The sequence below is a fragment of the Echinops telfairi genome, unplaced genomic scaffold (genome assembly GCF_000313985.2).
Source record: "Echinops telfairi isolate 266 unplaced genomic scaffold, ASM31398v2 ScPeMD7_7472;HRSCAF=8510, whole genome shotgun sequence".
Lineage (NCBI taxonomy): Eukaryota > Metazoa > Chordata > Mammalia > Afrosoricida > Tenrecidae > Echinops > Echinops telfairi.
Window position 1 is genome coordinate 3,026,230 of NW_022111376.1, and position 23,921 is coordinate 3,050,150.

Below are 23,921 nucleotides of genomic sequence, written 5' to 3' on the forward strand. Positions count from 1 at the left end.
GAGAGAGAGAGAGAGAGAGAGAGAGAGAACAGGGGTGGGGGGAGGAGCATGGCGGGGAGACTGTTTGGAAAGAGCAAGGTGCTTCTGGAAACTTCCTGTTGAGCCTGAGCAACCCCCCACCCCCACCCCCAGGAGGATGCTGGGAGCTGCTCTTCAGCCCCGGGCTCCTGCTAGTTCCCCCAGAGCAGCCCCAGGTTGTGAAGACCCGCTCAGTAAAGGAAAACCAATGACAGAGAAGTGCTCACGCAGAACCAAAACCCCACCAAAGCAAAGAACGGCAGATCCAGAAGTGGCGTGGAGCGCACACCGTCTGCCCGGGAGGGGCCGGAGGGAGTAAAGAAAGAATGGGGGGGGATGCAAGACTGCAAAAGAGAAGAAAGAGGGGGAGGCCTTTTCTCCCCCCGAGATGCCATTTATGAGAGTAAAGGGAACTCAAGACTCACTGCCAGCAGCGCTGGTGGGATTGGCAGCAGAGAGAATTACGTGAGTAGGGGTAGAAAGATTGGTTACGTCATGGAGCTGGCTGAGGACTGAAGACCGCCGGCGCAGAGCACCCTGAAATGAAGCGCTTCTCTTGAAGGTACTCACTACCTCCATCTGTGGGAGAGAAAATGAGATAAAGTTTGGCTTGTACTGTTCTCCGGCCACTGCAGCAGGGGTGGGGCTGGGAGCGCAGGCGCCACGCTGGGCACGCAGCGTGGCCGAAAGCTTCCTCAAGCGCCACCCGCCCGCCTGCCCACTCTGAACAAAGGATTAGTGGTCACGAGCAGGGAGATTGAACTCGGGGACACACTGCAAACGTTTTAGGAAGACTCATTCACGATATGCTCAGGACAAGGCACTCGTCAGTAAATACCTGTGTCCGCCATACTTTGTTTTCCTAGGTCAGTAGCTCTCAACCTTTTTTCCGCCCCAACACACCTGAGGGACATGACACACGCCCATTAGAAGCGAGGCCAAGCAGTGGGGTTCTCCGCCATGCACAGCGGGAAACCCACTGGCAGGGCTGGAGCGCTGGAAGGTTGTGAGAACAAGGATTGCTTTTGCGATGTCTGCAGAAAACCGAGACCGGTCTAGAGTTGCGGTTATGACAGCCCTGGGGTGGGGCCTGACCGAGGCGCTCTGTGTTTCCCGCAGTGGGAACTTCTTTCTCAGCACACTGGGCAGTAGGGGCAGAGCAGACGCAGGGGCACATCTCGAGGAGCGGTGACTAAGCCTTATCAACGGTTCCCCGGGGTGGGCCATGTGCCAAGAACTGGGAAGGCCAGGCTGGCCTGACATGTTTGGGGGACCATCCTAACAAGTGAGGGCAGGTCTCTGGCCTTTGAGGGTGGAGCTGACCTGTGGAAACTGCTGAACCATAGAACTGGAGGACTGATGTGAGTGGGAAAGTGAGTCTGCCTCTCTAGGCCCAGCTCCATCCCCCCCCCACCCCCAAGGCCCCTAGGGTCGACTGGAAGGCAGCTTGGGTGCCCAAACCCCCTTGTCTCCCAATGGGAAGGAGCATTCTCCTTCCCTTCAGACAGTCCGTGGGGAGGGGAGACGGGGGGCCGCAGGCTGGGTGCTCCGGAGCCTACACTGTGCTGTCACCTTCTCTTTGGGCATCCCTTTCATCCCCTAAAGACAGGAGTGGGAGTTCTTCGAGAGTGTCAGATATTCCACTTGAAGGACTAGCTTTTCTTCTGAAATTGTGCCCTAGCTATCTTGGGAAATGATGGCGAGAGTAACTAGCTGTTTCAGACTGTCTTTACTTTTAGCACCATTAGACGTGGCATTGGCTGCCCAATTTTCGGGGTGGAAAAATTGTGTGGCTTGCCAAATCCAGAAGCCTGGGCCAGGCCAGCCTAGAGCATGGCTTTCATGGGATGTCAAGCCAGGGAGCATCTTCTTGCAATCCAAAGGGCCGCTCTGAAACAGTGGAGCTCAATTAAGGGGATTGTTTCAGCATTCCAGAGAAGCACGGTGAATGCAGCCTGATAAAGTCACGGGTTCTGGGAAGGAATTCAAGTGCCTTTATTGCAAGGATGGTCGGTGCTGGGGCCCCTCTCGGGCTGTGGGATAAGGGAGACTGTGTGACCGGGGATGAGGCCCTCCTCTTGGGGGCCCTGCTCCCTCGTGAGGAAAGCAGGGGGTTGCCCAGGACTCCAAGAGCTCACGGAAGATGGAAGACACCAGGTGGCGACAGGATCAGGGAGAACCCTACTGCTTTCCGTACCCTCAAGGGGGCCAACTGAGACCGGAAGAGTGGCCAGGAGGGCTTGCAGGGAGGTGTGTGTGGCTCTCTTAATGTTGCGCAGGAAGTTTGACTTCAGGCCAAGAACTCCAGGGCCCAGTGAACGCAGCTCAACTCACTGGCCGGGACAGGCAGGTGTTAGGGGACCTGCCTGGCCACCCTACACAGTCCCCACCCTCTGGGGTTGGGCAGGGGTCATGCTGCCTTGGGCAGCTTCCAGGTCATTTGGTGTGCCCACACTACATGTGTGATGGGACAGGAGGGGGTGAGTGTGAGCAAGCCCGTGACGGAGGGAGGTGACCCTCGGGGGACCCCGAGGAAGGAAGCAAGCAGAGGCCCACACGGGAGGAGGCCAGGGGAGTCAGACAGCAGAGCGGGCGGGCATTTAGAGGTGAGAGAGAAGCAGGAAGCCAAGTGGGTGGGCTAACCCTCAAGCTGCTGAGATGAAAGCTCAAGAGAAAGGTGAGGGTGGATTTGGGATGAACTGGCAGTGGGCCGCATCGGGCCCAGGGGGACAAGCCTGGCCTGGGGCGCATGCTCCAGGAACAGCTTCGGGTACTCACTGGGCGGGGGCAGCAAGGGGAAGGTCCTGTGGAGCATTGGGGGCAAGCTCGAGGGTCCCTGACTGGGTGACTGGGGCCATGCAGGACAAGGAGGACAAGTGAGACCCTTTCCCAAGGCAGAAGGCAGAGAGCAAGGAGGGTGGGGTAGCCCGGGGCATCCAGGCAAGAACGAGGAATAGAGGTCAGCTGCAATGGGATAGGGAGGAGGGGGAGGGAAGGATGTGGAGCAGCAGCAAGTATGGAATGTTCTGGAAAGGGGGCTCGGCAGAGTTGGGGCCAAGAGAGGGCAGAGCACGTCTGGCTGACGGCCTTGGCCTCCAAGAGCCCTAATATTTGGAGCTCGAGGTTAACAGGAAGGACACAGTTTGACAAACAAGACTTTCCATGGACTTCACAGGCTAATGCTTCCAGGGGGTAGGGAGGACAGCTACAGGGAGATCGGCAACCTTGCTTCTTCTCAGGCCCTCTCCTTCCCCCCTCCCACTAGGCCAGGTGCGAGAGCCGCTTACCTGTGTCTGGATTCGGTTGAGACCTCGGAACCAGAGGATCTGGCCCCTGCGGAGCTCCCGCTCAGCATGGTCAATCTCTTCCTCCCCCTCAGCTAGCTCCTCGTCGGTCATCTCGTCCTTCCCAGGCCCGTGTCCTGCCTCTTTCAGGCACTTGAGCCGGCTGGTAGGGATGGTGGCAATGACCTGAGGACCAGAGCCAACGTGGCTTTAGTTAGTGCCTTGGTATCCTCAGCTAGGTCCGGCCTCCCACCCCCTTCAGGCCTCTCGGACCCTCATTCCTGTGGCCAGACTTGTGGGCGAGATGCTCCTGCTGACCCCCAAGGTGAACTCGGGGTGCATTTGCCTGGTGTCGGCGTCTTCCCTCTGAACGGCTTTGCTTTGCAGGAGCTGGATGAGGTGTTGCCGGTCGGATCTGCAGGCAGTCCGAGCATCCGGGGTTGTCCTCTTTCTCCCCGCACCCCTTCCGCTCAAGGGCCTACTGGAATCTTCCCCATATACCTGCCACACCACCCCCAAGTGTGAAGGCTGGGGGGCGGTCCTGGGTCCCTGAAGTGTACACTCAGGAGTGCCCAGGACTGACTGAGCTTGGCCTCCTCCAAGCTGAAGTCTGAGCATCAGGGGCTGTGGTAGTGAGAGGCCAGGCAGCCTGGGATTGCCCAGCGATGTCAAGTGTTACCCTTGGGTACAAACTGCTCCAGATACCATGCTCCTTGACACCCGAGCCCCTCAGTGGGTAGGGCTCACAGTCTACTATGGGGACAGTGGGACAATGGAAAGTTGCTGCCACAGTCAGATAACCAGGGCACCAGGAGAGGAGCCAGAAGGAAATGTTGATGCTTGTGGAAGAGCCGAGGCTAACCCCTGGAGGAGAAGACACTACACTGGTCAGGGAGGATGAGCCCAAGGATCTGCATGAATGTGGAACAGGCCTGAGCGGGTGGGACAGCGCTGAGGCTTGAGGTCAGAGAGGAAGGAAGGGGAGAGAGAGCAATGGTCCTCGAGGCCAGAAGGGACCAACTCTTATAAGCCTTGTGGGTGGGAGAGAAGCATATCTTCTGGCTTCCTTTGGGCCATGCTGCCAGGGTTCTGGCCTGGACACACTGCTCTGGAGCTGAGCAGAGAGCTGGGGAAGCAGGGAGGTGCCACAGCGGCCACTGTCTGCCAAGGAGGGGGCGCTGGTTGGCTTGGCAGGCAGTCGGTCAGGGTGGGGAGGTGGCTGGGCCTGCAGGTGGATGGGGGTTAGGGAGGGAAGGCTCAGGGAGGGGCAAAAAGAAGAGGGAACTGGGAAGTGATGTAGTTTGGTTTGGAAGAACAAGGGAGAAGAGGGGCAGAATGCTCTAGAAATCTGCAGAAATGCTTTCTGAAGCCTCTTGTGTGCACCTGGCCTGGCCCAGCTAAAGGCCTGTGTTTTGACAAATCTCTAGCCACCCAGTATGTTCTTTCCTAACATAGTCATTTTAAGGCTATATATTTCCCTCTAAGCACAGCTTTAGCTGCACTCCCAGATCTGGATGTTTTGTATTTCCATTTTCCATCAGGTCGACATGTTTTCTAATTTCCCTTGAGATGGTCTCTTTAAGGTGTAGATTATTTAGTGGTGTATTGTTTAACTTCAAACACTTAGAGGTTTCCTAAGCCATTCAGGTCTAAGGTGTGATTTGCTGCTCCTATCATGGGAAGATGGGCAGCAGTAGGTGGTGTTCCTGGGCCATGTGGCATCACTGCCATGGTTGTTGCCATCCCCTCTGTTGATGCTGTTACATGTGGCGTGGACCTAGGCCCTGGTGTGTCAGCGGTGAATGAGGCCGTCTGCCTGATGTGCACAGCACGTGCCTACGTGCTTTCCTTCCCCAGGAGTAGGGCTGGAGCCTTCCTCATGGTGCCTGTCACCAATGAAAGAGTGGGGTGGCTGGAAGGTGGGCTGAGTAAACCATCAAGGCAGATACTCACCTGTCCCCAGACCAGCTCCCCGAAACCAACGAAGAGGCACCAGAGCCACTGCTCTGTGGACAATGGGGAGCAGCTGAAGGGCTTCCCGCCAAACTGGACGATGACAATCTGTAGAATATGGATGGTGGATGGCAGCCCCACTCGGCCCACCCCAAGCACAACCACCTGCCCTCTAGCCCAAGCAGGCCTACCCCTGTGCCCCCTCCTCTAGCTATAAGGGCCGAGCCTGCCTTGGTGACCAGCCATTCTGCTCAGCAGGGCTCTTGGGCACACCCTGGAAGTCTTCTGCTTTTCCCGCCTCTGAGCTCCTCCCCTGCATGTGTTCCTAAGAGGGGCTGACAACACAGTGTAGGATGTCCACAGTGACAACCCCTCACCCAGGGAAGAGAGCATCTTTGACCAAACCTTTTGGAACTATGGTGCCTTTATAGACATCGGTGTGTGTCAACACCGGGGCAGAAAGCATCTCCTAAAGAACTTTCTGGAATTTCAGTGGCCTCATGCCAAGAATTGAGTGCTAGAAATGGAAACAGCCGAGCTGGAGAGAGCCAGGCAGAGCCAATTCTTGAATCTAGAAGAAGAGTCCATTTTGATTGCTCACCACAACACTCCTCTGGCACCCAATAGGTGAACCAGGGCAAGTCTGGGGGTATTTCGAAGGTCAGATACAGAGGGTGGGGGGTGGGTAGGTGGGTTCAGGAGGTGAGTGGAACCCACTGCCCTGTTACTAGGTGCTGCCCGGCCAAGAGCCGCCCTCCTACCTGGATGGCGAAGGTGCCCAGGACGATGGAGCAGAAGATGGGGTTGCGGAAGATGCCGTCGAAGACGTTGCGCTCGCCATGGATCTTGCGGGCGTTGATCTCGTTGAAGAGCTGCATCATGACGAAGGTATTGAAGATGATGGTGTAGTGCTCCGAGGGCGGTGAGTGCAGCGGCGCGTTCCTCCCGCTGTCGATGTCAAAGAAGAGCTCTCCTGGGAGCAGAGGGGGGCAAGTGAACCAGAGGACCCCACTGCACCCCTCATGGCTGGCTCTGCCTAGGTCTCTCAGGAGCCTGGCGACAGATGATGCCACAATCTAGCTGGGATGCTGGGGTCGGGACGAGATGCCTCCGCCGATGCCCTGTGTTTCTTGGGGTCTCTGGGCTCGGGGTTGAAAGGCAGGGGCTGCAGGGTAGACTCGAGGAACAGGGCAGGCCTAGGCACCCCCTGCGGCTGCCTCACCGCTGCTGGGACTTAGCCCTCCTCTCTGCTCCGGTGGCCTCGACCCCTTTTGCCTCAGTCCTGCACAGCTGCCCTGGACATCACCAGCTTCCTCCCCCTTGCTCCCTGCCCCTCTTCGCTCCTTCTCCCTCTCTTTCCTCTCTCTCCTCCCACAACTCCCCGCACAGCTCAGAGTCTCCCAGGAGCAGCTGTGGCTGCAGGAGGGGGCACTGCCTCCATGGGTCGGGGCCCACTGCCCATGACAGCTGCAGCAGACAAGCGTGGGCACCCTGGGCCCTGAGCCTACCGACGAAGAGCAGCGTGAAGATGATGGTGAGCTGGTAGACGGCATGACCCAGGATGTTCTTCATCATGGTGCGCGAGATCAGGGGCTTGTCCCGCCCATACGGCTTCCGGAGCAGCAGTGACTCATTGGGTGGCTCTGTCGCCAGGGCCAGGGAGGCGAATGTGTCCATGATCAAGTTCACCCACAACATCTGCACGGCTTTGAGAGGAGAGTCCTGTGGAGAGGAGGCAGTCACCCATCTTGTTGGGCTGGCACCCAACAGCCCTTGGGCTCCCAGGGAGAAACTCAGTTTGGGCTGGTTTTACATGAACCTGCAACAGTCATAAACACGACATTATAATGTGTCTTCTCCATCTATGAGCAAGAAATGACCAGCAATCCAAGTCAATCCTAGAGCAGGATGTGGAACAAGCAGTCTATGGACTGAAATCAAAGACTTGGCTGAAATAATAAGGAAAGTCTGCATTGCGCTCCAGTAAAGACGCTCTCTGAAGATCACATGAACCATGACTGGGAAGCTTTGGGGGCAGGGAGTTTATGTTCTCCGGGCAGGGAGGTGGGGGGCTGGGGGGAGGAGGAGGAGAAAAGCTGAAGCACTCGAAGAATGCGATCGGTGTGTCATGGAACAGCACACGTGGAAATGGTTGAATCGGTATAGGTTTTGCTGTGTCTGTCTTAAACAATAAGAGCAAAAGAAGATGAACGATTAACCCCTCCCCCATAAAAAAACCTTGCAAGTCTGGCTAGACCAGAGGATGTACACTGGTACAGATAGGAACTAGAAACACAGGGAATCCAGGGCGGATGATCCCTTCAGGACCAGTGCTGTGAGTGGCGATACTGGGAGGGTAGAGGGAGAATGGGTTGGAAAGAGGGAACCGATTACAAGGATCTACATGTGACCTCCTCCCTGGGGGACGGACAACAGAAGAGTGGGTGAGGGGAGACATCGGACAGGGCAAGATATGACAAAACAATAATTTATAAATTATATAGGGTTCATGAGGGAGGGAAGAGGAGGGAGGAAGGGGGGGAAAATGAGGATCTGATGCCAGGGGCTTAAGTGGAGAGGAAATGTTTTGAGAATGATGAGGGCAATGAATGTACAAATGTGCTTTACACAATTGAGGTATGTATGGATTGTGATAAGAGTTATATGAGCCCCTATTAAAAATAAAATAAAAACCCAAAAAACAAAAACGTGTGGCTTCTCCACCCTTACGTGTGTAGGTGGCAGTCGTCGTGGGGGTTTTCAAGGTGGTGACATTTCACAAGCTGATCACCAGGCCTGTCATCTGAGACCCATTTGGGGAGGTTTGAACTCCTCCTCTTGGCCTTAAAGCTCGTAGTCAAATGCTTAACCAGCTGGGTCTGGGGCTTTCAGATTCCTGCTCTTAAAATGTGACTGGTCTCATGTGACCCTTTACATAGAGAATCCCAAAAAAACCCCGAGAACACCTCTAGAGCTGATAGAGGGAGTTAGCAAGGGGGCAGGGTGCAAGCTCAAAGCACAAAACCCAGGTGGGTTTCCATACGCCAGCAGTGAGAAATGTGAAAGGGAAATTAAGAAAAGCAGTTCCACTAACAAGAACAGCTAAGAGAATAAAGTACCCAGGACTCAGTTGTGCAATGAAAACCATCAAACACTGCCGAGGGAGATTGAAGGAGACTTAAATAAATGGAAAGACATTTGGTGTTCACAGATTGGACAACTTAATATTGTTACGATGTCAGTACTAGCCAAAGCGATCTGCCGACTCAGTGCAACCCTGAGCAACATCCCAACGGGCTTCTTCACAGTTCAAGAAGAGCCCTTATGTCACTAAAAAATGGCAAGCAGTCTCATCTAACTAAAGTCATTTTGAAGAAGAACAAAGTCAGGAGGATCCACACTTCCTAATTTCATAAAATATTATTCAACTACAATAATCAAAACAGCCGGGCACCGCTATAATAAGAGATCAGTATAAGGGGGAGGAAAGGGGGAACCAATCACAATGATTAACATAGACCCCCCCCCAGGGTGTCGAACAACAGAAACATTGGTGAAGGGAGACAGCGGATGGTGTAAGATATGAAAATAATAATTTATAATTTATCAGGGGTTCATGAGGATGGGAGGGTGGCAGAGGAAGAAAAAAAAAAAGAGGAGCTGATACCAAGGGCTCAAGTAGAAAGAAAATGCTTTGAGAATGATGATGGCAACAAATGTACAAATGTGCTTGACACAATGGATGGATGGATGGATTGTGAGAAGAGTTGTATGAGCCTCAACAAAATGATTTATTAAAAGAAGGAAGAAGAACAAGAAAGAGATCCGTAGACTAATGGGATAGAATTGAGAATCCAGAAACAAACCCAGACCATCTACGGTTAACGGGGAAGGAAGAGTCTCTTCAGTAACGGGTGCTGGGAAAATTGGGTTTCCACATCACAGAGTAGCAATGCATTTCTCAGCATGGTCCTTCTAGTTATAGTGTTTGTCACTCTCACCAAATGGTGGGGGAAGACTGTGCAGAGCGAGGTGTCTATGGCCCACCAAGGGATTGGATAACTTGCCAATAATGTAAGTAAGGTAGCTGGCACCATCGGGGCGGGACCATGCATATACAGTCGGTGTATGGAACTCTAGCGTGGGCATGGGTCAGTTTTGCACTGTGCCATCTCCAAAGAGCCAGGTGGGGAGCACAGTTTCAGAACTCCAGATCCCTGTGCCAAACCTTGTCAATCAAGGAGACAGAGAGCTGTGACCCCACAGAGGTAGGAGACAGAGTACGGGGCCTTTTTGGCCCAAGGAGTAAGAGAACTCAGTGGCCTTGGGAAGGAGGGCTTGCTGGTGCAGTGGGTGCCTCTCAAGCATTTGTCTGGGGAGCCAGGCTTGCTGATTCCAGGAGCAAGAGCTGAGTGCCGTGAGGCCAAGGCTTACTGGTGGAGTGTCTCTCGAGTGTTTACCAGCAGAGTTTCAAGAGCTTAGTAACACTGGTCCAAGCAAGGCAGAGGCCAAGGGGCCATGTGACTGAGAGAAAGCTGTGCCAGTGGAAGAACTGATTCTGGGTCATTTTTGAACCTGAATTGTGATCTTTGACTTCCCTAATAAACCCAACTGTCCGTCTGTCTATGAGTTCTGTGTGTCCATTGGAACAAATAATCCAACCCTCCGAGAAGCAGAGGGTACCAAGGGAGGGAAGGTGGTGTCAGAACTGGTAAAGAAAGTTGGCTAGGGGCCTGGCTGACCACCTCACAGGAATTGGCTCTGGGTTGGTCCTGATGATGAGTCTTGATCTCACCGTCTGTGAAGTCAGACGCTGCCATTTTTACAGCCCCGCACAAGAATGAGTCAAGATCCACGCTTCACACCACACTTGAAAACCAAGCCCAAAGGGTTCAAGGACCTACATATGAGAACGAACCCCTTGAACTCCTTCGAAGAAAATCCAAGGGGAGATGACTGGTGGGCCTAGTGTTTAAGAATGGAGTACCAGGTATCTGCCACATCCAAAGCACAAATGGCAAAAGACAAAAGAGATGAATGGGGCCTCATTGAACAACTCCATACTTTTGTTTCTCAAAGGACTTTATCAACGAAGTGAAAAGATAACCTATATAGGGAGGAAATGTTCAGGAATCGTGTATCTGCTAAGGGTCTAACATCCCCCCAATATGGAGAACGTCTACAGGCTAACAACAGACAAAGAACCCAATTGAAAACTGGACAAAGGACCCGAAGAGACATTTCACCAAAAAGGATCTTCAAATGGCTGGCCAGACACAGGGGGCTCATAGAGAATGACACGAAGAGGCAAGTGCAGGGAGACCACAGTTCATTAGCGGTGACCCGGTGCAGGAAAGAGGGAGACGGGGGAAGCCATGCTTTGGGGAGCAGTGAGTTCATGGTGATGGGAAACTGCCACGAACTCAGTATAATGATTGTGCCACATGATTTGTGTAGTTGATTTCACTGCCACATGTGCTTTCTCTATGTTTACAACAACAGACAGAGCAGCGGCGGCTGCTGCTTAGCTAACAACCGAACACCTGTGCGTGGGATATCTTTTGTTCATTTGAAGGTTTAAAATCATGGTTCGGTGATGGCAACACATGTACAAATGTGCTTGACCCAATGGATGGATGGATGGGTTTTGTTAAGAGTTGTACGAGTCCCCAGTAAAATGACTTTAAAAAAATCATGGTTTGGGGTGACATTCTAGTCAAAGGGCCTAATGTTTTCAATGTTTCTGTGCTACCTTCTAGTTGGCTGTACAGTGTTTCAACTTTTCAATGCTTCTGAGTGCCATCCAAGGAACAACTGTTGGTCTTGCTTCTAGGTAACAACAGTGCGTGGAGCCAGGAAGAGAAGGAGGAACTGCAATGGATGTGCCCGGCTACCATTCCTGAAGGTTTTGATCAAAGATTCTATAGAAGACTGCTGATCAAAAGGAGGAAAGTATAAAGCAGATTTTCAAATGCTCACTAATTCTGGACTTCCTAGAACCACACAGGTTAAAAGTCCCCCTGAGACTGTTCTCAGAGGCAATAATCTTAAAAACGTACAACTTTAAGGCAAAACCAACCCTTGAAGTCACCTGTAAAGAATGTCTGTGTTGCGCATTCAGCTCTTTTAAAGAATTATCTAGAAAATTGGCAGGGATAGCTCTAAAGGTTACATGAGAAGTGTAGGGGGCAGTGAGTTGATGTGAATTTCACAGGAATCATAAGTAGAAAGAGGGGAAAGGGTCCCGTGCCCAGTCTTCTCTCACTGGGTGTCCTGAGGCCAGAAATGGCTTGACTGTCTCCCTTCCTCACCTTTGATTTGTTGGTTCAAACCACCCGCATCTTGCACGATTCCCTTTTTAAATGGAAAACCCAGAATGGGCCGACACAAAAGAGACAGAGAAGAGATGAGCGGTTGCAGGGGCTGGAAGGGGGGCGGCGGGGTGGGGTGGGGAGTAAAGGGCCAAGTCCAGGCTTTCTGTTTGGGGTGAGGAAAGTTCTGGGGCAAGATGAGGCACTGGCTGCACAACATGGTGCCTGCACCGTGTCGCTGAGAATATGCACTAGAAACTGGTGACATTTATGTCATATGAACTGTACCTCCATCGGCAAAAACAAAAGAAGAAAGCTTGAAAGGATCGAGTTGATCAGTAACTAAATTAACAGCCTGCCAGCAGAACGACCTGTCACGCTTTAATGGAAAAGAAATCAATCTTGGCGCTTAGCAATGGGGCCAAGGGGGCCATTCGGAAAGAGGGGGAGGCTTGTCACACAGTGAAACATGGACTTGCCGGCTGGCCCAGCAGTTCCCAGCACAGGCTAGAGGGATGGCCGTGTGGTGTAGCTGCCCCCACGGAGTCCTAGTCACAAGGAGGACCCACAACCTGCTGCAGGGAGGAACGACGGCCCCGAGGAGCTCTGGAGACATGCGGCCCCACTCAGAGCAAGGCACAGAGTCACAGGCAGAAGAGAGGTGAAGGCGCCCTGGTGACGTTGTGAGGTAAGCCTTGGATCCCTAACTGCAAGGTCCGCAGTTCAAACCCACTAGCTGCTCTGCAGGAGAAAGCTGGGTGGTTTGCCCCTGGGAAACCCTGTCTAGGGTCCCTGTGAGTTGGAAGGGGAGGGAGCATGCGGAGGGACTGCCCACTTGCAAACAGAAAATGTTGTGGTATGTGGATTTTCTCTCAATGGGAAAAAAAATGCAGCCAACACAAACAATTGCTCGGCTGGCCTGTCTCGGGTGCCCACCTGAGTGATGCAGGCCCCTGTGAAGGCCACGATCACGGCCACCACGTTGACCGTCAGCTGGAACTGCAGGAACTTGGAGATGCTGTCGTAGACGTTGCGGCCCCACATCACGGCCTTGACGATGCTGCTGAAGTTGTCGTCCGTCAGGATGATGTCAGAGGCCTCCTTGGCCACGTCCGTCCCCGCGATGCCCTAGGGCACACACACACACACACACACACACACACAGTCCCTATAGAGAGCACCCACCACGGGCTAGCTCCGCCTTTGCCTTCCAACAGCAAGCTGTCTCACATCCTGGCCACACCCAGTGGCCCCACCAGTCTTGTGGGGAGGGCAGAGAAGACTGCCTTTGTGGGGCCAGAAGGTTGAGTTCAACCACATGGGTGATGAGTTAGCACCGTTGGGGCTAGGGGTCCCCTTTATCCAGGAGTTTCTTGAAGTGAATTGGAAATGGGGCTGTTCAGCAGGCACCAGGACTGATATGTGCTGCGCCCCCCCCAACCGCCTTGCCCCACTTCCCTTCCCTCTGCCATGTGGCTGGGTCCACTGTCTCCTCAGACATGACCACACCAAATGCCTTTAGACTATTCACATGGGTGTCCTTTGGAGGGCAGGACTACTAGAGACCCAGAAGCCAGGGTGTGGAAGAAAGAACCACCTGCCTCCACCAGGAGCTACCACCTTCCAGCACCAAGTTAATGGCAGGGAGGGCCAGTGGCGGGGGCCACTCTGTGGTAGCGCTCTTTGAGGAGGGCTGTCCACAGTGGCTCACCATGGCAAAGCCCACATCGGCCTTCTTGAGGGCTGGCCCGTCGTTGGTGCCGTCCCCGGTTACAGCCACCACCTGCCTCTGTTCCCCAGTTGTGCTGTCGATGATCCCTGGAACACGGGGTCGGGAGGGGGTGCCACCTGTCACCACAGCCCACCGTCCCAGTCTACAGTGGCTCCCTGTTACCTGTGGAATCAAGTCCCCAAGACTTAACTGCATAGCCCCCACCTCCCGTGGGCCTGTGCAGGGACAGGAGGTAATAAAGATGCGGTGGTTGGCAGCTTGGATAAGTAGCCCCTCTCTCATGTATCAAGTTTCTGAGGCTCCGAGTGTCCCCCAGTGCTGGATCTGGAGCTGGGGACCCTAGTCTCTTCCTTGGGACAGGGAACAGGTGGGCACTTACCTTTGACCAAGGTGTGTTTGTCGGTGGGAGAAGAGCGGGCAAGGACCCTCAGCTTGGGCCACACTTTGTCCAGCCGCTCCTGCTCTATCTGGGGGAGGGGAGCACACACAGGTGGTAGAGTTCAGGCCGCATGGCCAGCAGGGGAGGAGGGTGAGATGGGGAAGGGCTAGCCCATACAGAGGTCCAGCTAAGAAGATGCAGATCCCTCAGAACCTCAACTGGACCTCCAGAGCTAAAGACACAGACACCACATTGGGGGCGAGGCGTTACACTGGCTTGGGGCAGTCCCTGGGGCGCCTACCTCGCCCTTCTCATTTCGGATCCGCCGGTTGAATTCCTTCCCCTCCAGACACAGGAAGTCCTCCCCTGGCTGGATGATGCCGCACTTGGCTGCGATGGCCCGGGCCGTATTGATGTTGTCGCCGGTCACCATGCGCACAGTGATGCCAGCACGCTGGCACTTGCGGATGGCTTCAGGGACCTAGAGGAGATGGGGAAGTAGGCCTCAGGACTGTAGCCATAGTGCCCTGAAAGCCACTTGGGGATCCCCCAAGGCATGGGCTAGTCCCGAACAGGTGGAAGAGGACGGGCAGGGGAGGCAGGCTCGACAGCCCCATTTCACACAGGGGCTGGGTGCCCATCATCTGGGTCTTTGTTCTAGAGAAGAAAGAGGAAGTTGCCGCCCTGGCCTGTCTGCTTGCCTCTCAAATTGTTTGTCTTCGCCCGAGGCCATATTTTTAGCTTACTGACAGGCTCTTGCTAGGGGAGTGGACTGTTGGTTTGGGCACAAAACCTTTTCATTTCCAAATAGTAGCTTCTGGAAGGAACGCCAGGTCAGTGGGAGAGGTGGGTCTGGTCTGCAGTCTAGGGGGTATGTACGACCCCAGCTGGACAGAGAAAAGAGGGGCCCCACTCAGGCTGACAAGTCCTGGGAAAAATCCACTTGCATCCTCTGCACCCCAGAAATGTCTCCCAACTCCTATCTCTGGGATGTTGCTGATGTTTTGCAGGGTTGGGGGTGGAGGAAAGGATCTTGGGATATGGGATTCAGCTTCCGGCCTGGCTCTGAAGCACGTGGCAAGCAGCCCTCTGCTGCCACCAGGTGGCCGTGAACAGCCAAAGGCCTGGGCAGTCAGGGGCCTTTACAAGGCACCCTTCCTGGCCTGACCCCGTCCACCCGTCACCTTGTGGCTTCTGTCCCACCCTGGACTCGTTTGAGCTTCTGTAAATGAGTGACTTGGACCAGAAGACGGGCTGCTCTGCTCTTGTAAACAGTTCCAGTCTTAGAAACCCACAGGGACAGTTCGACCTGTCCTATAGGGTTGCAAGGCTCTGAGCAGAGCAAAGGAGGGAGGGGAAGGCAGGCTGGTGGCCTTGGGACTCCACACCCCAGTGCTCAGCTGCACGGCCCAACTTGGGTGTTCCTGAGGTGGCCCTGTAGAACCTTGTCTATCAAATGACCCTCTCGGAGCCTCTCCCCCTTGGCCACCGTACTTGTTTTCCTGGCTGAGCTCAGGCGGTTGCCTCAATCTGGACCAGGCTCTCCCACTGGTAAAACCCGACCAGCCCTCCTCTCCCCTTCCCTTCCCTCACTCCACTTCCTCTGCTCAGGGCTTGGTCCCCTCTCTGCCCCTTCTTTAGAGGGTCTGCTCCTGCCCCAGTGGCATCACCAAGAGATAGATGATTCTAGAATTTCTCAGGCTGGAACTTTCTTCTCTGAACTTTGTCAGCTTCAACCAAACTTTCAACTGCAACCAAATTCTCTCACCAGTTCCTCAGTCAGCCTCCCCAAGCTACCCTCCTTCCCCAGTCTGCTCCGACTCCTTCCTCTCTCAAGCCCCCCCCCCCCACCTCCTGAGCCCCTTTGTGTCCACCCTCTATTGAGCAGGCTAGCCTGCGACCCTGGGAGACAAGTCCCCAGTGGCACACGCAGAGGACATGCCCACCTCTGGCCGCACAGGGTCCTCGATGCCCACCACAGCGATGCAGGTAAGGTCGCCCACGATCGCGTTCTCGTTGTCCCACGCTGGCTCCTGGCCGGCAGGGAAGTCCCGGTAGGCAATGCAGATGGTGCGGAGGCCGTCGCAGGCCATCGGCTCGATGATCTTTTTCACCATCTCATCACGGTCCCTTGGACGGAAGATGCGCAGCTCCCCGTTGCTGTTTAAAATGTTGGAGCACCTAGAACAAGGGACAGCCCCACTGAGATCAAGAGGGTCCCCAGGGTGGCCATACCTCAGCCTCATCTGGGAATGTGACCAAGGAGATACAAGTTCTGCTAACCCTGGAAGCTTCTGGTAGCTTTTCTCAGAAGGGGCCATGAGTGCTAGCAGGATTTAGACCAGAGAGGGGTGGCCTTTGTGCCAGGCTGGGGAGGCTGTAACTTGGCAGAATTTGGCAGGGGGCAAAGGCTCGTGGAAATGTTCTGGAGTATTCTATTGTAGTGCAGTTGTGCATAGCTTATGCCCTGGAAACCACTGACTTGTGCATTCCAAAGGGGCAAACTGGAGGATCGGTGTTGACACATCAGCTGGCCATGCCTCAGAACCCCAGCCACCGCAGAGAAAGCCTGCCTCCTCTCGCCATGGCTCCACTCACTTTTTAAGGACGATCTCGGAGGCGCCCTTGCTGAAGAGGCGGAAGCCGCCATCAGGCATGCGGATGACAGTGCTCATGGACTTGCGGACCGAGTTGAAGGTGTAGACTTTGTAAAGCTTGTCTTCCGGCATCTGCTCTCGCACGGGCTGGAAGTCCCGCTGGAGGTCCAGGACGAAGCCCAGCAGAGCACACTCCGTTTTATTGCCCACTTGGCGTGGAAGGCCTCCTTCCTTCTCTGGAGGCTGCCAAGCCAAGAGCACCCGTGGCGTTTGGGGCCCATGGCCATGGTCCCCGACGCCCTGGGACCCTGGCCTCAGCCCAGCCACATCCCATCAAACATTCCCACCATCCCCTCACCTTGAGAGGACAGGAGACCTGGAGCAAGAGCACCCAGTCAGGCTCAGGCCAGACAGAGGGTCATCAGTGGCCCCAGGGCCCGCCCCCACCACCTCTGGTGAAGCCAAAGGCCCCGCCCGCCCGCCCGCCCGTCCGTCCTGGCGGCTGGCTCACTAGAATTTTGGTGGTGTAGGCACTGTTGATGGAGATGGCGTGGACCAGGAGGTCAAGGATCTTGGGGGTGAGGGCGCTGGGGGCTGGGACCTCCTTGTAGTGGGTGTCCCCCAGGTAGGACTGGACCACGGTCATGCGGTTGGTGGTCAGCGTGCCGGTCTTGTCTGAGCAAATGGCCGTGGCATTGCCCATGGTCTCACAGGCGTCCAGGTGACGTACCAGATTGTTGTCCTTCATCATTTTCTGTGAGAGGCACAGGCGGGGGCGTTGGTGGCCACGAGGTACGCAGGTCTCAGTGCAACCTCTTGTCTCCTACTTGACCAGTTCCACCCACCCTTCTGGCTGACCCAGCAAATGCCAGGTGGGTGCCTACCCGATCCACAGAATCCAAGCCACCAGGGCATCTCTGTCCATACTACCTGTACCCCAGAGCCCTCCATCCATCCTGCTAAGGGCAAGCCCAAATGGTCCTATCTTCTCGGGCTTAACAGAGGGCCCAGGATGCTGGGTGGGGAGGTCCTGCTGTCCCCATGGTGCCACCTGGCCAGATGACCAGTGAACCGCCACTTGTAACAAGGGAGGGGCCTGCTGGAAGTCCTTGGCAGGTTGAACAGCTAAAGGCAATGCTAGAAGTTCAAAACCACTAGTGGCTCCGTGGGAGAAAGACGAGGCTGTCTTCTCCCATAAAGAGTTTCATTCTTAGAAACCCACAGGGGCAGTTCTACTCTGCACTATAGGGCCGCTAGAAGTCAGAATTGATGCCATGGCAGTAAGGTGCTTTGGACTCCTAATGACCCTTTAGGGTGGGGGAGAACTGTTCCCACAGGTGTCCAAGACTACCAATCTTTACAAGAGCAGGCGGCTTCATCTTTATCCTGCAGAGCTGCTGGTGGGTTTGAATTACCAACTTTGAGGCTAGCAGCCCTGCACTTACCCCAAATGCTAGCAAGGCTCCGTGACCTGACACCAAATCCAAACATCCGGCCTGGCGGACAGGGGTTTGGGGCTAGCTTTGCTTCCGTCATTCCAACCCTGGGTTTCTTGCCTAGGCAGAACACAGCTCGGCAGAGCATCCGTGGGCTCTTGTTTCTTTGTTATTGTTGTGGTCGGGACTACATACGACACCGGTGACCTCAGTGTCCTCACTACTATCAGCGTCATTACCTTGACAGAGTAAGCTAAGGAGATGGTGACGGCAAGAGGCAGGCCCTCCGGGACGGCCACGACCAGCACAGTGACGCCGATGATGAAGAACTTTACGAAGTACTGCACGTAGACCGGCGTGCACTCAGCCAGCCACACCCGGCCCTGGATGACGAAGGTCTCAATGACGAAGTAGAGGACCAGGATGATCACCGTGATGGCAGACATCACCAGCCCTGTGGGGGGCAGGGGAGTCAGGGTCAAGTTTCAGGACTAGCTGCTTCCAACGGGGCATGACGGGGTGATGGTGGGGCCTCCTTGGACGCTGGGAAGGGCTGCGGCCCTGGGGGGGGGGGCAAGTCTGCAGGCCCATGAGTGGAGCTTGGAAGCAGCCAGTTTTGGTCAGGCCTGAGTGGAAGGTTTGAAAGGGTGCCCTGCCCCGGGTGGCACGTACCTGCCTTCCCGATCTGCACAGCCAGCTTGGTAAGCTTCCCCTGCAGGACCGACTTCTCCTTCTTGGGCACGCTGGCCTTCTTCTTCTCCCGCTCCTCCATCTCCCCGCCCTCGGCACTCTTTAGGGGCTGCATCTCCATAGCAACAGCCCCGTCCTGCTTCTTAGCTAGACAAAGAGGAAACCCCAAGCCTAGGTTAGGACCCCGCCAGCCTCTCCACCTCCCTTTTCTGCCCTGGTCAGCCCAGAGCCCCAGGGGGCAGGCAGGTGCCACAGGGGTGGAAGGACAGAGACAGCACAAGTCACTTGGGCACACAGCACAGGGTGGCCAATCCTGAGAGCAAGGGGCTGGATGCATTCTCTCCTGCCCACCCCCACCGGGCAGGCACTGTCCTGGACTTCCTTGCTGCTACAGTTGGCTATTGCCAAGGAAACGGGCTGCTGCTGGGCCAGCCTCACAGCCCTCCCTGTCTCTATCTGTCCATCTGTCCAGACCCCCTTTGCCTACTGAGCTCTGGCTCCCCGACTCCTTCCCACTGCTGCTTCTCCACCTGCTCCTGGGTCCCTTGCATCCAACTCACTCTGGCTGGACAGAGTCTTTCTTGGAAGGCTGAGACCATGTCAGCAAACAGCCCAGCCATCTGTGAATGCCACTCCCCCCTACCCCCGCCCCTACTTGTTAAAAGCTGACCTGGGAACTGGCCCATACTGTCCCTTCACGTGCCACCTTTCGATGCTAAGCCTGGGGGGGCCACCAGCTATCCTGCTCTGGACGTGTGTGCGTCCCTGGGCCACAGTGGTGCCCACCCCTTGACCCCACGCCCCACTGGGCCTCTGTGCCGCTGCCCCGCATTACCTTTGGTCTGGCTACTCTCCATGGCCCCATCCTGTTGCTTGCCTACAACGGAAGAGGAACGACAGACGCGGAGACTTGAGAACATCGACAGGGCGTGCGCTCAGGCACACGCACATACACCTGCACACGCACATACACCTGCACACGCAACGCATGCGTGCGGGCGCGCGCGCGCACACACACGACAGAGGACAGAGGGTAGAGCCAGTGTTCAATGGAAAAGGGAGGAGAAAGGCTTGAATGCCATCCTTGGGGCCGGGTGGCCTGATGGGAGGAAGGTAGTGAGGCTGGGGACCCCCATGGGCAGGATGTCCACTTCTATGTGGGATTCTGGAGGAGCTCTCGGGTGGGGGGTGGGGACCCTCCCCAAGTGGGACATCTCCATCCCTAAGAGTCACTGAAAGGGATTCTGGCCCTTGGTCGCTGTCTTCGCCTTCCTGGGGAGCTGTTCGGGGACCAGTGGAGAGTCTTAGCCAGAGAGACTCTGTGCTGAGCCATTCAAGGGGAGGGGGCTTGGTGTGGCTAAGACAAGGTGGCACAGGTCCCTGGCGACTCCAAGGACAGTGCCTCAGGAAGCTTCTCGGAGCCAGAGCTAGGACACTGTGTCCCTGCATAAACTGACTTCAGTGTGGCTCTGCTATCCCGGGGTTGATTTGGAGGCGGGGAGAACATGCCAATGTCACACTCCATCTCTCCCACCCCTGCCCATCTGGGGCAGCCTTCCTTGTGGCAGCCAGCACCCCCATCACCGTCAAAGGTGACAAGATTTATTGGAACCTTTGTCTACACAGCCCTCCACAGAAGTGTGTCCGGGTAAACGCGGACAAGGTCTCCTCTCATTGGAGGAAGGCCCCTGAAGAGCCAGCTGGGCTCCCCTCATTGTGAGGGCTGGAGGGGGACATGGGGCTTTTGGAGGACATCTGTCTTTGCCGCCTCTGTCCAGGCCTGGCTTGGGAGCCATCCTCCCCACTGCCTGCTGCTCCATCCCATCTTCCTGGTTGCTGTGGGTCTGGAATCTACTATCTTCTCCACCCCAGGCGGGCCAATATCCTCTCCAGCTGCAAAGCCTAAGGGGAGCTTAGAGAATTGGAGGGACCCGGCGGCAAAGACAAAGTGGGAGCGGCTGGCTCTCCCCAGCCTGTGGAAGGAGTGGCCGGCCCTTGGGGCACTGGAAACTGGCTGACCTTTCTTCTCTTTCTTCTCCTCCTCCTCTCCGCCAGCGCCGAGCAAGGTGAAGATGATGCCTGTCTGCGAGTTCACTCCCACAGCCGTCACCACCATTCTTCCAGAACCTTCCATAACATGGGTGCCTGGCCCAACAACAGAGAGCGACTGAGATGGAGGTTCGCATGGCATGACCACAGGACTCAGCAGCCAGGGCCCCCGCAAGATTGAGGCCAAGCAAAACTGGCGGGGCCGCGGGCACCACACCTGAAAGCAGCATGGGGTCCTTGTCCGCTGCCTTTCGCACGTGGTCTGACTCCCCGGTCAGCGAGCTCTCATCAATCTTCAGGTCGTTGCCCTGGATGAGCACCCCGTCGGCGGGCAGCAGGTCCCCTAGAGGCCGAGCAGAGCACCCTGTCCCTCAGTGTCCTTCTTTCGTGGACTTACCCCACCTAACTGAACTCAATCTTGGCCAGCTGGAGTTCAGCTGCCACAGGGCCGATGGGCCCAACACTCACCATACTTGACCTGGGCGATGTCTCCCACCACCAGCGTAGCCACGGGCACCTGCAGGAGCTGCCCATTGCGGATGACCGTGAACTTCTGCTCCTGTTCGATGCGGCTCTGCAGGCCTCGGAACTGCTTCTCCTTGCTCCAGTCATTGAAGGCCGTGACCAGCACCACGCAGATGACCGACAGCAGAATGGCCGCACCCTCGATCCAGCCGGCTTCCGCCTCGCCCTCGTCTTCGGCCCCGGTCGCCACGTTCCCGCAGGCTGTGCCCGGGCCGAGAGGACCCCCTCAAGCCCTGCCCTCCCTCCACAAACCCTGCCCACCCGGCAGCCCGCTCCCTACCCCTGACCCGCGCTGCCCCTTTGGCCCTGCCCCTCACCCTCGCTCTCCTCTCCCGGTGGTGCGTAGAATGAAAGGCCCAAGGAGACGATGGCTGCCACCTCCAGGATGATGAGGGTCACGTCCTGCAGGGCCTCCCACACCAGCTGCAGGAAAGTCTTGGGCTGCTTGGGGGGGATGAAGTTCTGCCCGTAGATCTGCCGGCGCTTGTCTAGGTCAGTGGAGTTGTCCGCCAGGCCTGCTCAGACCGGGATGGGGGTGGGAAGCACAGAGCAGGGGCAAGGGGACCGTGAGCTCTGAGAAGGTGGTTGTCTGAGTCTACTTGTGGAAGCCCAGGGCCACCTCTAAAGTGGGGCTCAGAGTCCAGAGATCATGTGCCCAGTGAGACTGGAACTCAAGAGAGGGCATGGCCCGCTACGCTCCTAGAGGCAAAGGGAACTGTGGGAAGGTTTCTCTCGCTGCCACTGTTGGGATTCTCTGGCTTTGTCCGAGGGAAATCTAGATGCTGGAACCCCTTGACTTGGCCATGGCCTCTCCCATCGCCAGCGGAACTTTAGCTGCACAGGGCACTGAGCCCCATTTCTGTAGGTGACCACCCACATGACACCCGCTGACATTCAGCCAAATTGAGGGAGTGGTTTCACCCTCCCTACCCCGCCACCAGTCACCTATCCTCATCCAAGCATGTGACCTGACATGAAATCCCTGTGGATGAGAGTTTGGGGGCCTGCAGGGTCCAGGTGGGAGCCAGTAAGGAACCTCAGATAGAGATGGCCCTGAGGATGACCACACCCCTCCCAGTCTCTTTGAATCCCACGCTCCATTTCAGGGCTAAAGCAGCAAAGGTCTCTGGAAGCTGCCGAGGCTAACCCAATGTCCCCCAGCTGGGAATGGCATCCAGGCCTTCAACCTCCCTCATCTGACTGGTTTCCTCCTGATGCTCAGCCGTCCCCTGGCCCTGCCCGAAGCATCCCTCTCCCCTCCCCCCAGGCCCTTTCCCAGGCCTCCCGCATCTGTCTCCCTTCAGGCCCGAGTGCATACAGCCACACACTGGCCTCTAGTGGATGGCTGGCAGCTGGCCACTTCCACTGGAGTACTGGGCCCACTCCTGAAGCTCCTCACAGGGGCAGTAGACCAGGCAAAGGGACAGATCCCTGCCCACACTGATGCCTGAAGGGGCTGGGGGCTTCTGGGTTGGGTAGAGGCTCTGCTGAGACCGGACCACCTAGCGTCCTCCTGCCCCCACCCAGAAGGGCAGCAGCTGTCCCTGCCTCTCTCCCTTGGGCACCGGCTCGGGTTTCCTCTATCTGATGCCCGCAGCTTCCCCAGGTGGGGGCAGGGAGCCCAGGGACAGAGGGGAGAGGACCTACTCGAGCTTGCTTCCCATCTATCCAGCTGCAGAATCAAGGGCAAACCCAGGCTGAGGGACCTGCAATGTGTCCCCTTCTTGGCCTTAGATGGGCAGTGACCCTCAGCTGGGCCTGTGGTCAGGGGTCTGCACGGCCCCCAAATCAATCCTTGTTGGTTGAGGTCTCCTAAGCCCAGCAGGTCCCTGAAGGCAGCCCAGTTAAAAGGCTTGGGGGCAGGGCTGGCCGGCTGGCATGGACACAGATGCCATTGGAATTGGATTAGGGCCACATCATGTCAGCTTTCAGCTAGTGTGCCCAATGAGACCAGGGAGGGGACAGGGCTGGACCAGGTCCCTGAACAAGTCTGTCTCAAAAACTCAGCTCCCTACCACTCTAGACCTTCCCTTGGGGAATTTCTTCCCCATCCCTGGTCCTCTCACATGGGACTATGCTGCCCATTCTCCTGGGCACCCCCACCTTACTATCTCTTCCTGTTAACCCCGGGCCTACTTTCTGGACCCTGGGGAGCTGGTCTGTGTCACCTGGCTCCCTTCTCTGGGGCAGGAGAACCCCATCAGTCAGAGGCCAGGCCACCCACCTGGGCCAGGCAGCAGGCTTGCGCCCCAGCCATTGTGGCGGGCTCCCAAGGGCCTTGACATTTTCAATATTTAACAAGGCCTGACAGGCAGAGGGAAGTGCTGCCAGCTAAAGACCATCTGCTTCCTTTTATCTGGGAGAGGTCAGCGCCCTTGTTGTTCATGGTCCTCCTCCCCATCCCCTGCCCCAGTCCCCAATCCTGTTGGGGGAGGGAGAAGGAGGCAGAAGAGCCATCTGCCTGCCCCCCACCTGGCCCCCACCCAGGCTTAGGACACCAGGGTGGGCCCCAGCAAGGGCACTCGACCTTCCCATCACCTGGGCCCTCTGCACTCTTCCCACCCCCACAGAGGGAGCTTTCTGGAACCCAGCCTGGTGAGGAGAGTTTTCAAGGATGAGCGTGGGAGGCTGGGAAGGAGGCTATGTTGTTGTGGGCCAGGCTGAGGCCAGTAACAGCGGGAGACGCACAAGCCTCGCTGACGGTGATGGTGATGGTGACGGATGGGGCAAGGGCTGCCAAGAGTGGAGGTACCGGCTGAGGCGAGAGCTGAGAAGACCATGGAGTCACCAGGCCAGGGCTTGGCAAGTGAACAGTCAAGGCAGGTCAAATCTTTCACTTTCTCTCCATGTGGATGTACCCTGGAGAAGCTACTACAGGAGGGGGACCAGTGATGAGGGTGGGAGGATGAGGAGCCTGCTAACTGTACACCAAGGGTCGGACCTGACA

The 23,921-nt window shown here is 56.2% G+C and overlaps 1 protein-coding gene across 3 annotated transcripts in view; it reads right to left on the reverse strand.

The window, feature by feature from the left end:
• The window catches only part of ATP2B3 (ATPase plasma membrane Ca2+ transporting 3), a 31,410-nt gene that overhangs the window by 7,045 nt on the left and 444 nt on the right, over positions 1-23,921 (reverse strand). Inside the window, exons 2-21 of one of the 3 annotated variants that reach the window (XM_045285446.1) lie at positions 22,721-22,752; positions 21,292-21,489; positions 20,918-21,175; positions 20,667-20,792; positions 20,420-20,545; positions 19,236-19,277; positions 18,383-18,547; positions 17,950-18,164; positions 16,786-17,028; positions 16,276-16,517; positions 15,624-15,858; positions 13,979-14,158; positions 13,678-13,765; positions 13,278-13,384; positions 12,503-12,694; positions 6,764-6,977; positions 6,017-6,228; positions 5,256-5,363; positions 3,306-3,488; positions 484-597 (exon numbers count right to left, since the gene is read on the reverse strand). In XM_045285446.1, the coding sequence (XP_045141381.1) occupies positions 484-597; positions 3,306-3,488; positions 5,256-5,363; positions 6,017-6,228; positions 6,764-6,977; positions 12,503-12,694; positions 13,278-13,384; positions 13,678-13,765; positions 13,979-14,158; positions 15,624-15,858; positions 16,276-16,517; positions 16,786-17,028; positions 17,950-18,164; positions 18,383-18,547; positions 19,236-19,277; positions 20,420-20,545; positions 20,667-20,792; positions 20,918-21,175; positions 21,292-21,489; positions 22,721-22,752 (3,280 nt within the window). Of the gene's footprint in view, positions 1-443; positions 598-3,305; positions 3,489-5,255; positions 5,364-6,016; positions 6,229-6,763; positions 6,978-12,502; positions 12,695-13,277; positions 13,385-13,677; positions 13,766-13,978; positions 14,159-15,623; positions 15,859-16,275; positions 16,518-16,785; positions 17,029-17,949; positions 18,165-18,382; positions 18,548-19,235; positions 19,278-20,419; positions 20,546-20,666; positions 20,793-20,917; positions 21,176-21,291; positions 21,490-22,720; positions 22,753-23,921 lie in introns of all 3 variants that reach the window. The other 2 variants (XM_004717582.2, XM_004717580.2) reach the window with 2 other exon arrangements.